General features: G+C 36.0%; 1 protein-coding gene across 2 annotated transcripts in view; it reads right to left on the bottom strand.

The window, feature by feature from the left end:
• LOC100933071 (Fc receptor-like protein 2) overlaps positions 1 to 12,861 on the bottom strand; it is a 45,105-nt gene extending 32,244 nt beyond the window's left edge. For both annotated transcript variants that reach the window (XM_023504029.2, XM_031966821.1), the window contains exons 1-2: positions 12,513 to 12,861; positions 9,736 to 9,756 (exon numbers count right to left, since the gene is read on the bottom strand). In XM_023504029.2, the coding sequence (XP_023359797.1) occupies positions 9,736 to 9,756; positions 12,513 to 12,543 (52 nt within the window). In that variant the 5' untranslated portion in view covers positions 12,544 to 12,861. The remainder of the gene's footprint in view (positions 1 to 9,735; positions 9,757 to 12,512) is intronic.
• Between the last annotated feature and the right edge of the window lie 428 nt (positions 12,862 to 13,289).

The following is a 13,289-nucleotide window of genomic DNA, read 5'->3' on the forward strand; positions in this document are numbered from 1 at the left end:
AGGTTCATAAGTGATAGTGGGATATTCATGGCTTGTCCTTCCATTCTTGTGCATTCATATTCCCTTTCTGTGTGTCTCTTCAAAATCAGGTCATATGAGCAACAAAATATTGGACTAGACATTTTTTCTGATCCCCATGACATCACAAACATCTCCAAAATAGAAAGTATATTCCAAATATTCAGTTATATTCATGGTCTAGGACATCTCAGAATCAAAAGAAGGTTAAAAAACCCTCCATGAACTTCTTCCTACCCTTAACACATTCAGTAATCTTCTCTCAACTCCCATAAAATTGGTAGCCCTCAGTTAACTTAAGAACCCATACACAAGAAACCTGCCCATACATTTAATGCACATCTCCCTCTTTCCAATGCTGTGGAAACCCTGGCTCCAGGAAGTTTTTAAGGAGAACAGACCTTCTAGGAGCTCATAGTCAACTGTTAGAATCCTAGTGCTAACTCAATGGAATTGAAACAATGCTTATTGGTTCACACATTAGAGCAAATCCTTACAAGGTGTTAAGTCACTAGTGTTGATAGAAACAATGCTTAAGTTAAGACCTTTGAGAGTTTACACATTAGCTCACACATTAGTTCACACCTTTGGGAGATTTCAGGGCTCAGTATGAGGTATCCAAATTCATACCTCCCATAATCCCAGTGTCAGAGGAGGAGTCAGTCCTTGAGTTTACACCTCTAAAAGAGCATAAAAAGAGCTTCAGTCAGTCAGTCACTCAGTTCAAAAGATTGCCAGGAGTTGGAGTTGAGGTAGAGGCAGAAGCTGGCAGAAGCAAAGGACAAGCTGCAAGAGCTCTTGGAATAAAGGAAGGAGAAAATAAACGTTTGGATTTTATCAGCTGACTGCATTTGAAATGATTATTACTCTGAACTGAAACCAAGGCTGCCTCCAGAGAACCTTCCCAAGAAACCTGCTCCCAAAGAGAACCATCATATATTATACAAAAGAAAAAGAACACCACATTTTGGCGCCTGAACTTGGGACTGACAGGACCCTGATTTCAGTGGAAAAGCCTTTGATCCTGATCCAGTGGAAAAGTCTCCTCAACCCAGAAATTAGCATGAGTACAACAAATAAATTTTGTTAAAAGAGTTACAGTAGAATTTCAGCTAAGATGGGACAGATGCTTAGAAAACAGCCTTCTGTTTCTCTTCAAGGAAAATGTTTAGAGAGCATTGTCAAGATTATGAAAAGCCAAGGTTTGATTATAATTTTGGAGCAGATCACTGAACTTTTAGAAATTGTAAAGCGCATATATCCTTGGTTCTCTATGGAAAAAGAATTGGATCTAGACGAGTGGAAATTAATAGGAGAGCAACTGGGTGAATACTACAATTCTAATCCAAACTCAATGGAGTGGAAATTAGGAGAGGATCTTTGTCAATTCTGCAATAAAAATGCAATTTTCAAAGACATACTTAATACATGCAATTTAATACAACTGGCTTTAGGAAATTATTTAAGTGTTAGAATAAGGAAAAAGAAGAAAGAGCAGGAGGGGAAGGTGCCAAATAAACTAGGTGAAAAGGAGGAAGAATCAGATAAGAATGGAGTTAAGTACAAATTTGAATGTGATACTTCACAGCAGAAAAATTACATCATTCCACATCTCATGACCCTCCTCCCTCAATTAACCATTCATGGGTGGAGGAAGAAGGAGGAGGGGGAGAGGCAATAATGCAATCAGAACCACCTATTAAGGAGCCTGTGACAAGATTAGAAAAGGCATTAATTAAAGCAAAAAATGAAGGACAAGATGTATCTGATTTTATAAATGCATATCCTGTGATTGAAGAGGTTGACTCTTCAGGTCAAAAAGGGAGAAGATATACTCCTTTTAATTTGGAAAAAAATAAGGATTTGAAAAAGGGAAGCACTCTTTATGGGGCTACATCATCTTATGTGAGGATGTTACTAGACAATTTGTCATATGAAATCTTAACCCCGAATGATTGGGAATCCATAGCTAGGACATGTTTAGAACCTGGACAAAATTTGTGGTGGCTTTAGGAGTTTCATGAATTATGTAGGATTCAAACTCAATGAAATAGGCAAACAGGAGTTAATGTACAAATCCCTTTTGACCAACTAGCAGGTGAAGGTCAGTATGGAGAGAATTCAGAACAGATTTATTATCCTATACCAGTGTATGAGCAAATTTCTAAGGCTGCAATAAAAGCTTGGAGTTCTCTCCCCAGACAGAAAGATGGATGTAAAGCCTTCACAAAAATAGAGTAAGGTCCCAATGAACCTTTTGCAGATTTTGTGGGATGTTTGCAAACAGCTGTCATAAGAACCATTGGAGAAAATGCAGCTACAGAAATAATGACCAGACATCTGGCTAAGGAAAATGCCAATGAGGTTTGCAAAAGGATTATAAGGGGATTAGACAAAGATGCTCCTTTAGAGGAGATCATAAGGTGCTGTGCCACAGTGGGCACAAATGCTTATTATACCCAAACTATGATGAATTTGGGAAGACAGGGTCCCTCTTGGCAAGGGACTTCTAGAGAAATTCGTTGATGTTTTCAGCGTGGAAAATTTGGACATCTAAGAGCTCATTGGAGATATAGAAATAGAGTGAGAGGACAGGGTGAGAGAATAAAACCCAAAATCCCATGTCCAAAATGCAACTGATGCTTTCACTGGGCCTCTGAATGCAGATTGACCCAAGGAAATGAAAGGCGGAGCCCAGCCCCAAGATATCAATCAAAAGATAGGTGGGGCATCATGGCAGCTGAGGTCACACCCAGAAAGTCTTTAGAAGGTCAGGACTCTGATATGATCAACCAACAGAAAAGCAATCAGGATTACAGTTGGGGAGAATACAGGTTTTTTAACTCAACAGGGCAGTGTCCAGTGCAAGCAGCTCCAATGTAATTGCCAGTTGATAAGGAGAAATCCTTAAATGGTAAATAGAAGGAAATTAGATAGGTTAACTGCTGGGAGAAAGGGTTTGCTTGTGTTCCTACAGATAGAGAAGGAAATAGATAGAGAAAGAAACAGATGGGTGGCAGTGAGCACCTGGAGAGAAACAGAAAAAGAGAGAAACCTCAAAACAAAGGAGAAGATTTAAGAAACATCTGACACTGAAAGATCATGGCTGACAATGAGACTTTTAAAAGAATTTTAAAATTTTCAGGAATCATTGGATTCCCTAACACAAGATGAGGCTGCTAGGACTTGAAAACCAGCAGGAATCACTGGATTCCCTGAGATGAAAAATTGTTGATGAGACTACTGCAGTACTTCAAAGCTTACAGGAATTATTGGATTCCTGGCACATGAACTAATGGACAATGGATTCCTTTTGGACTATTTCTAGGACTTATGGACATGTATAAATTCTCATGTTGATTCATGTTATTTGTTACATTACTACTAGCCTGTGTTATATTGCTATGTGCTTATATAATTTATGTAATTATGTGTAATGCCTCCCATATTGATGGATTTCTGTATACCTGTTTCAAATGAGCCCCTTTAGAAACCCTCTAATCTGATTTGATTTCCCATTTCCTTTGGTGTTTTCATCTGCCTTCCTGAGAAGTTAGGGAGAGTCTGACCACCTCCTTTTTATGGTGTTTTCACTTCTTTTTTGAGCAGTCAGGGAAGGCGTGATCACCTTCTTTTTTGGGGTTCTCACATCCTTGAGAAGTCAGGGAGGTCATGACCACCTATGTTCTAAATCAAAAGAAAGTGGGAGATGTTAGAATCCTAGTGTTAACTCAATGGAATTGATACAATGCTTATTGGTTCACACATTAGATCAAATCCTTACAAGGTCTTAAGTCACTAATATTGATGGAAGCAATGCTTGTGTGCTTTTGCACCTTTGAGAGTTCACACATTAGCTCACACACTTTAGTTCACACTTTTGGGAGATTCACAAGTCAGTATTCAGTATGAGATTCATGAATTCACACCTCCCATAATTCCATTCTCAGAGGAGGAGTCAATCTTTGAGTTTACACCTCTAAAAGAGCACAAAAAGAGCTTCAGTCAGTCAGTCAGTCAGTCATTTCGGAAGATTGCCAGGAATCGGAGTTGAGCTAGAGGCAGAAGCTGGCAGAGGCAAAAGATAAGCTGCAAGAGCTCTTGGAACCAAGGAGAGAGAGAGGCCTCTAAGAAAACTAACCGGGCCCAAGAGATAAGACTTGGAAGGAGAAAATAAATGTTTGGATTTTATTAGCTGGCTGTATTTGAAGTGATTATTACTTGCAACTGAACCTAAGTCTGCCTCCAGAAAACCTCCCCAAGAAACCTGCACCCACAGAGACCCATCATATATTTTAGAAAAGAAGAACACCACAGTCAACCATGCCATGATGGTAGCCCTATAGCACCTTCAATAAAAACTTTGATTTGCTGGTGCTAGGCTGGAGAGTTGGGGAACAGAGGGAAGAGGACTGGAAGCTGGCATTGAACACTGACTTGGGGTGAGGATGAAAAGTTGTGTAGCACTTCACTATGTCTGAGGAAAAAAGCTTAGCATATAGTTGGAGCCAGTTCTGTTGACCCAAAAGACATTTGGGTAGAGACTTAGGCTGGTGGAATATGGATTGCTTAGAGTGGGAGGGGATTGGAACACTTTGAGATTTAGCCATCAACAAAGTCATGCTCAAAGGAGAGAGAATCAGAAAATGAGCAATAAAGAAAATAAGTGGGGAAAACTGAAGTTACCAAAGACCTCAGGAAAAAGAAAACTCAAAGACCTGGAACATAAGCAAATTAAATCAGGAAAGAGAACATTAACAACAGAAAGAAATATGGCTTCCAAATCTAGTAAATTAGCTTGGGCATCTATAAATAAATACTTCAAAATGAAGGAAAACGATCCACATTTGATGAGACACAGGACTCTGCAAAATGTGAAAACATGGAACCAAAATACATTATTTCCAGATGTCTAAAATAAGAATTAAAATTTTGAGATCCAAATTTGTAGCCTGAACACCAAAAATCATAGATGGAATAGAAAAAACAAAACAAAATACCAAATTCTGCAATGGAATGTCTCATCAAAGAAACAAAAGAACAATAGATTGGAAATGCAAATATTCAGAAGTGAAAGACAATCTAGAAGAAAAGGATTAAAAAAACAAAAATATGAAAAGACATATTCACTATGCAAGCAAAATATACTGATCTCAAAGACAGAATTGGTAGACATAACCTGAGGATCATAGATCTCCCTGGAGAATATGAAAAGATAAAAAACCTGAATGCCATGAGGTATAAGTGAAACAATGAAAATTTAGGCATAGGATTATGGACAAAATCTGGTGACATACTGCCCATAGTGAATACTTCTTTTGGGAATGTTTCTCCCATTACAATATGAAAGTGTACAAGAAAGGTAGCAAAGAGCAGGAGGATCGAGAGGAGTTAGTGATGGGCTAAGGTCAAATCCAACACTAGCGGTGAGGGCAATGTGGCCTTTGTGGTCTCAGAAAGAGAAAAACCTACTGGGAAGTTAACAAGGAGGAAAGATTAAAAAGGTGGGAAAAAGAAGAAAACCTTACTTTGGAAGTGCTGGGTTAAGTGAGATAAGGACCTTATACTGACGGAAACCTGGCAGATTTGTGCCTAAGAAATGTACTTGTGTTGCCAAGAAGATGAAGAAAGTTGAAACCCCTGAAGGCAAATAGAACTTGGAAGAATGTGAGAGTATGGTCACAGGGAAATTTCCAAACAAATGTAGGGAAAAGGTCAATAGGAGAGTGTTAGATATGTTTTGGACATATCCAGTGGTGAGGACAGAGGTTCCCCACAATGGGAAGTGTTCTCATGGCACAGTGATTATAATGTTGGATCTGGAGTCAGTAAGACCTGAGTTCAAATCTGGTCTCAAACACTAGCTATGTGAGCCTGGGCCAATTTCCTTAATCCCTTTGGTCTCAATTTTCTCATCTACAAAATGAGAAAGAAATGGCAAACTTCATTATCTTTGCTAAGAAAACATCAGATGGGGTCACAAAAAGTCAGATAAGCTGAAATGACTGAATAGCACAGCTTCTCTGACACTTATAATAACAATATTATTGCTCTGAGAATGAAACACAATAAAAAAAAGGAATCCATTGGGATAAGCTCCTACAAGGATGTGGCAAAAAGTGCTTAGAATGGATACCTTGGAAGCTTTGATTGTATGAAGAACACAGAGAAAAGAGAGATACTATATAATTATGGGGATCATGAATCAGATAATAAGGTCTAGAATAAATAGAAAAATATACATATAATGAAGAGAGTGAAAAACATCCCTTTTTTTGGAAAGAGGTACAAAAACTGAAATAAAAAAAAGTTAATGAACAGAATAAGCTGAAGAGAAGGACAGAAAGAAACCTACCTGATTAAGAGAATAAAAGAAGGGGAAGAAATACATAAGTAGATAAAAACGAGAGAAAGGAACTAAAAAAAACAAAATAAAGGGGAAATGATAACATGAGAAGAAGCAGGGGTGAAGGGAAGAGATTCAGTGGGAACAAGGCCACCTCTAAAAAATGATTAAAGTAACTTAAGTAAAGAGTAAATAATTTAAGGAATACAATACTGTGTTTTCAGAAGAAGAGTGGGAAATCATAATTTCAAAAATGGTTTAGAAATAGATGAAGGAAAATATAAATCTAAGTCTTATAATTTTAAATGTAGATGGATTAAGAAATCCAATAAAAAGAAAAAGTGACAGATTGAATAAGAAAACAAAACCCTAAAATCTGTTATTTATAAGAAACATATAAAACAACAACAAACCAGAATTAAGAACTGCCTACAGTCTTTTAAAATGCAACAGCAAAATAATACACCCTTCCCAATATCTCTTCCCTACCTCCCACATTTTTTTTTTCTGCAGTGCATGGAACTTTTATAAAAATTGACCGTGTATTGGGCAGAGAAATATTCCAAAGAAATGCAAAAAGACAGAAATTGGCAATACATCCTTTTTATACCATAGTATGATAACAATAAAAATTGTTTCAGGGAGCACAAATAAAACATATAGACTCACAGGGATCATTATCAATGTATTCTTAAGTAATGGGTGGTTTAAAGAACAAATTGTAGAAACAATAATAATATAAAAGTATAATTAGGAAACCATATACCAAAATTTCTGTCATGTAGTTAAAACACTTCTCAGGGGGAAAATGTCATTCTTACAATCATGTATTAACAAAACAGAAAAAAATTGATGAACTGAATATATAGTTTTAAAACTTAGAAAATCAATAAATAAACAAAGATAAAATTAGTATAAAATGCATTAAAATTAGATAAATTGAAAAAATATCATAAAAGTGATAAAATTAAAAGCTGTTTTTTAGAAGATTAATAAAATTGATAAATCCAACTAATTAGATGAAAGAGCAGATAATCAATCAACAAAAAAGCAAATAAACAATGTGAAATCACAACACAACTAGAAGAAAAATAATTATCAGAGAATATTATGCAGTTCTATTCTAACAAAACCGAGAAACCAACAGGAAGAGGAATACTTTCAAAATATAAAATACCCACATTATCAGAAGACCAAATAGATAGCTTAAATAATTTGATCTCAGAAAAAGAAATACCTCTAGTTGTAAAGGAATTGGCGGAAGGATAAGGGGAACTTCAGCATCTAATGTATTCACAGAAGAATTTTATTAAGCAATTATAATTCATATTTCATAATTTGCTTTTAAAAACTGAGAAAAAAGAATCCTACCAGAATCTTTTTGTGAAACAAAGTTTTAATACCTAATTAGGAAAAGATAAAATATGAAATGAAAACTATAATTCAATATCATTAGTGAATAGTCATTCAAAAATTTTAAACAAAATCCTGTTAAACAGATTACAGCAATCTATCCAAGAAATAAATTATATGGTGAAATGGGCTTTATACCAGCAATGAAAGGTAATTCAACATTAAGAAAATAATCAACACAACTAATTGTATTAAAAAGAAAGACCAGGGGCATTTAGGTGGTGACATAGATAGAGAACTGGTCCTGAAGTCAGAAAGATTCATTTTCATAAATTAAAATCTGACTTCAAGCACTTTCTAGCTATGTGACCCTGGGAGAGTAACCCTAATTTCCTGTTTTCTCTTCTGTAAAATCAGCTGGAGAAGGAAATGGCTAACAGTATATTCATCAAGAAGATTCCAAAACTATCCTATGAAGACTAAGACATGACTGAACAACAACAAAAAACAAACATCCAAAATTACACAATTATCTAAATGGATGCAGAAAGATGCAGAAAAAGCCTTTGACAAAGTACATTACTCTGTTTTTTGTGTTTGTTTATTTGGTTTTTGGCCAAAATTTTTACAAAGTATAGGCATAGAGGGACTTTAAAAATGAGCCATAAACAGCCATCTACCTAAAACCAAAAGCAGCTGTCATATCTAATGGTGATACATTAGAACCTTTTTAATTAAAAAATGGGAATGAAGCAAAGATGCCTACTTTCCCCACTATTATTTGATATATTTCTGTAAATACTAGAAATAGCAACAAGAAAAGCCAAGAATTGAGGCAGAGCCAAGATGGTAGACAGGTCTTTGTTTGAATTCTTCCTGGCTTCCAAGAGAATCAACACCACATCAAGCTTCTGAACGGGTTTTGGAGTGACAGTACCCACAAATATTTGGAGTGTAACAAATTTCCAGCAGAATATATTTTGGAAGAACTTCAGGAAAGGTCTGTCTCAATCTGACAGAGGAAAGGGGTTGAGACATGGTCCAGCACAGGTGCAGTGTAGGGAAGCCCAGAATAGAGAGGTCCCATGAGGGCATTCTATTAGGAGGGTCTTAGCCAAAATACAGCAGCATTGGCTACTCTGTCCTGGTTCAGAAGACAATGAATCAGCAGAGTAACTGTGAGATCTCCAATGCAAATTCAGAAGGCAAATACTGAGTCCCTGAACCTCAACATAACTAGTAAGCCTTGGCCATACCTACCCAACATGGAAAGAAAGCTGATAGTACTGGTCCCGGGGCAGGCAGCATAAATCCCATGTCTGTCATTGTGTAGAGGAAGCTCAGAACAATTTTCCCTTTGCCCTAAGAGCCCTTTGCCCTCAACTTTTAAAAATGAACAAAAAAGCATAAAGAGCTCTGACCATAGATAGTTATCATGGAGAGGAAGAACAGACCTCAAAACCTTAGGATACTAAAAGCAAAATGTCTCCAGATGAACCTCAAAGGCTGATATGAGTTGGTCTCCAACTCAAAAGGCTCTCTTGGAAGAATTCAAAAAGTATCTTAAAAGAGAGTTAGAAGAAAAATGGGGAAAGGAAGTAATATCTTTGGAAAAGAAAACACAGAAATCGTCTGAAAACAACTTTAAAACACAATTGGCGAAATGGGGGGAAAAACCATACTGAAGAAAACCATTCCTTAAAACTTAGATTTGATGAAATGGAAAATGAAAACAATTCTTTAAAAAACAGAATTAGTGAAATGGAAAAAGAGAATAACTCCACCCCCCCCCAAAAAAAAGAATTGGTGAAATGGAAATATATCCAATGGAAAAAAACACTTCATTTAAAAGTTCAATTGGCCAAATTAAAAAAGAGGTTAAAAAAAAACCTATTTGATGAAAATAATTCACTTAAAAAAAAAAAGACCCCTCAAATGAGGCTTCACAAGTATCTTGTGAAGGTCAGAATGTCCATATTGCCCAGAGACCCAGAAGAATAAAGAAAAGGGAAACTCACATGCTTGTCCATTGATGGATACTGGAAAAGGGAGAAAAAACAAGAAGTTATATAAAGATTTTTTAATGTCTAGCTTTCTAAGATTATTCTCAGCTTCTCACTTGACTGTGCTACTTCCTACCCCAGCCCTCTGATTCATGCAAAACAAAAGCTTATGATATCTGATAAATATCAAACCAATATTCAGAATGTAGCAATTTAGTAGAAAACAGTCCCCTTAAGCATCCTGGTTATCAGATCTGAGATACTCTGGCACTAAATAGTATAAATTCATAAAGTATAGTGAAGGAAAATTGGTTTTTCCTGGTCTCATCTCTGGGTAGGGAATCTCTTTTCTTGGTACCCAGATCTAAATATAGTAGATTATGGTGGATGGTGATTGATTCTTGTATCTGCCAAGTGATATCAAGCAATTTGTTTCATTTTTAAGGACTTCAGTTCCCTTTTGTTTAAAAATGAAATCATCAAACTATAAGATATCTTAGGTCCCTTTTAGGGCAGCTAGATGGTAGAGTGGAAAGAGTATTGGACCTGGAGTCAAAAAAGATTCCTATTCTTGAATTTAAATCTAATCTCATATACTTATAAACTATGCCTCAGTTTCCCAATCTGTAAAAGGAACTAGAGAAGAAAATGGGAAACCATTCCAGAGTTTTTCTTAAGAAAACCTCAAATAAAGTTGTGAAAAGTCAAATATGACTGAAAATAACTAAACAGAATCAATAAAGTCCCATCTAGAACTAGAATTTTTGAGCTATCTTCCAGCTTATGTTTAGGACCCAGCTTCTTAAACTGTGGGTTACAACTGCATATGATATCTTATAACTAAATTGGGGGGGGGGAAATGTCATGAAATCATGATTTATTATCAGTAAATATTTGATTTGTTTATCTATTTTATATACCTATATATCCAGAGTCATCTAAAAATTTCTTGAGAGAAAAGGTGGAAAAGGAAAAATGAGTGGAAAAAGTTTAGGAAACTCTGGTAGGATTTGGTCTTTATTTTATTTTTTTAATAAGAAATCCAATTCATTGTATTATCAAAATTTGTATCTAGGGGGATCATTTTCTCCAAATAATTTTTTCTTTCTTTTTATTTTTCTTTGCTAAGGCAATGTGGTTAAGTGACTTGCCCAGGGTCCTACAGCTAGGAAGTGTTAAGTATGTGATGATGCCAGATTAGAACAGGAGGTCCTCCTGACTTCAATATTTTCCCCCATACTAAATGTAATGCCTCCTCACTTTTACTCCCTCTCCTTCCCCTACACTGAGAGTAAAACAGTGGTAATCAAGACAGGGAGTTGTGGCAGGAAGAGAAAAGAAGGAAGTGTCATATATTCAGAGAGATACACTAAGTCCATTGGACTCATGATCTTTTTTTTTTTTTTTAAGGCAAGTTATCGACTTCACTAGAGTAGCCAGTGGCCAGACAAGCTCAGGAATCCTGTCCAACAATCAAACCACCAGCTTCTTGAATTTTAGTTCATATCATGTCCCTGATCAGGTCCTCATGGTGTGCCTGATCAGAGACTTGGACTCATGAGTTTCTATATCTGTACCTGCTGATTAGTCATATAGGAAATGTGAATTTTGTGAATGGAAACTACACTATTTTGTCTACTCAAGGGAGGATTTGACTGTATATACTAGAACTCCTGATTTTCTATCAGTCCTATGTCTAATAGGGAAGAATTTCCCAGGTCTAGAAGAACAGAGAGTTCGGTTACATGGTAATAGTTATACGATTTATTATGCATTGTATTCTTTTAAAAAAAAATACTGTTGCTTTTCTTATTGGTTGATGGCTGAGTAAAAGCTTTACAAGCAATATTCCCACATGTGTGTTTTCTTCCTGGGTTAAACATTTCCATTATAGGGTTACAGGTCTACCACTCACTGATATAGAATATGGTCAAAAAAGGTTAGTAAGTCAGTAAGTGGGTGATCATAGATAATTTTGATTTGGTAAACTTTATGATTGCAATACATCCCAAACTCAAGAAGGCAGTTGGTCATATATTGAATAGAACACTAGTCCTGGAGTCAGCAAGACCTGAGTTTAAACCTCAGACTTACTAGCTGTGTGACATGGAACAAGATGCCTATTCTCTGTTTGCCTCAGTTCCTTCAATTGTAATATGAGAATAATAATAGCACCTGGCTCTGCTGTTGTAAGAGTCAAATGACATAATATTAAAAAAAATTCTTAGCACAATACCTAGTATGTAATAGGTATTATATAAACATTTATTCCCCTTCCTTTAGATTAACAACAGTATCATCGTTTATAGAAAAATAGTGCTTAGGGTTAAAATGTCAGTGACTCTTAGAAGTTAACAATAACTAGGAGACATTGATTCAGCATTTCTGTCCAAGTAGGATATATTCAGATCACCTAGTTGGAAAATTGAGAAGATAAGAGAATTCCTCAGAAAATAAGTAGCTGTCAGTACTCTGGTGATTAAACAGGGGCTAATAAAGTTTGCTATTAAATTCAAAAGGAGATATTCATACTATCCAAAAGGCACTAAATTGAGTTTCTTCTGAAACATTAAAATTGCTCATTTTGCTTTTGTTTTCCAGGTACCTTAAATCTTTCTACTATCTCCTGCTTCCTATTTTGCCATGTCCATACAGACCTGACTTGACATAGAAAGGTGGAGTATCCAATCTCCTTAAAGAGAATCTGTTTGTGTTGGGCTGTCCAAGTCTGTCAGAAAAATATATCATCAGAGAATATCTGGGTTATGCTACCCAGGATGAATCATACTCACCAAGAATCCATAGTGATATCCAAAGAAGCATATAGATTTGATTCAGGGTAAATAGAAAGTAATCTTCTTTCAGCAATACATCAGCCCAGATCTCAGAGGCAGGATATAATCATAGTAGTACCAAGTGACTTTTCAAAACAGAGCTGCTAGGAGGAATAAAAGGGAAGTGGGAAACAATACCACCTTTTAAGTATAAATTAACATTTCCTTTTCTGTAAATGTTGAGAAACCAAAACTAGTTCTTCACAAACTTGCTTAAGCACATCCCTTTATTTTGATCTCTGATGATACTGGACTTTCAGGTTCTACACTCCAACAGAACAGCTCTCCTTAGCACCTACTTCTCAAAAGGAAATTGTCTTTGACTTCAGAGAATGCTCAGGTTTCAATCATCTGCTTCATATCTTTTAAGGAACACTCCTTTTACAACTTCAAGCTTCACTTTCACTTAACCAGGCAGTCACATGTCTAGATAATCTAGGCAAATGCTGTCACTTATCTGGGCCATAATATAGTGAGGCTCTCAATCTAAAAGAAGTTCAAAGTTTGATTTATCACCTTTATTACGATCATGATCATTTTCATTCAAAAACTTATTTAAGTGCCAATATTTTATGCTGAACAACTGTTGTTGTGGAAGATTCAGACAGATTTAATCCTTCCCCAGCATAAACATTGCATGTCATTGACAATGGAAAGGAGATATGGGAAGGAACCCATGGAAACATTTAAGTATATGCAAATAGTTAATGAATAGTATTAACATCACATCATGGT

The sequence above is a fragment of the Sarcophilus harrisii genome, chromosome 4 (assembly GCF_902635505.1).
Source record: "Sarcophilus harrisii chromosome 4, mSarHar1.11, whole genome shotgun sequence".
Classification (NCBI taxonomy): Eukaryota; Metazoa; Chordata; class Mammalia; order Dasyuromorphia; family Dasyuridae; genus Sarcophilus; species Sarcophilus harrisii.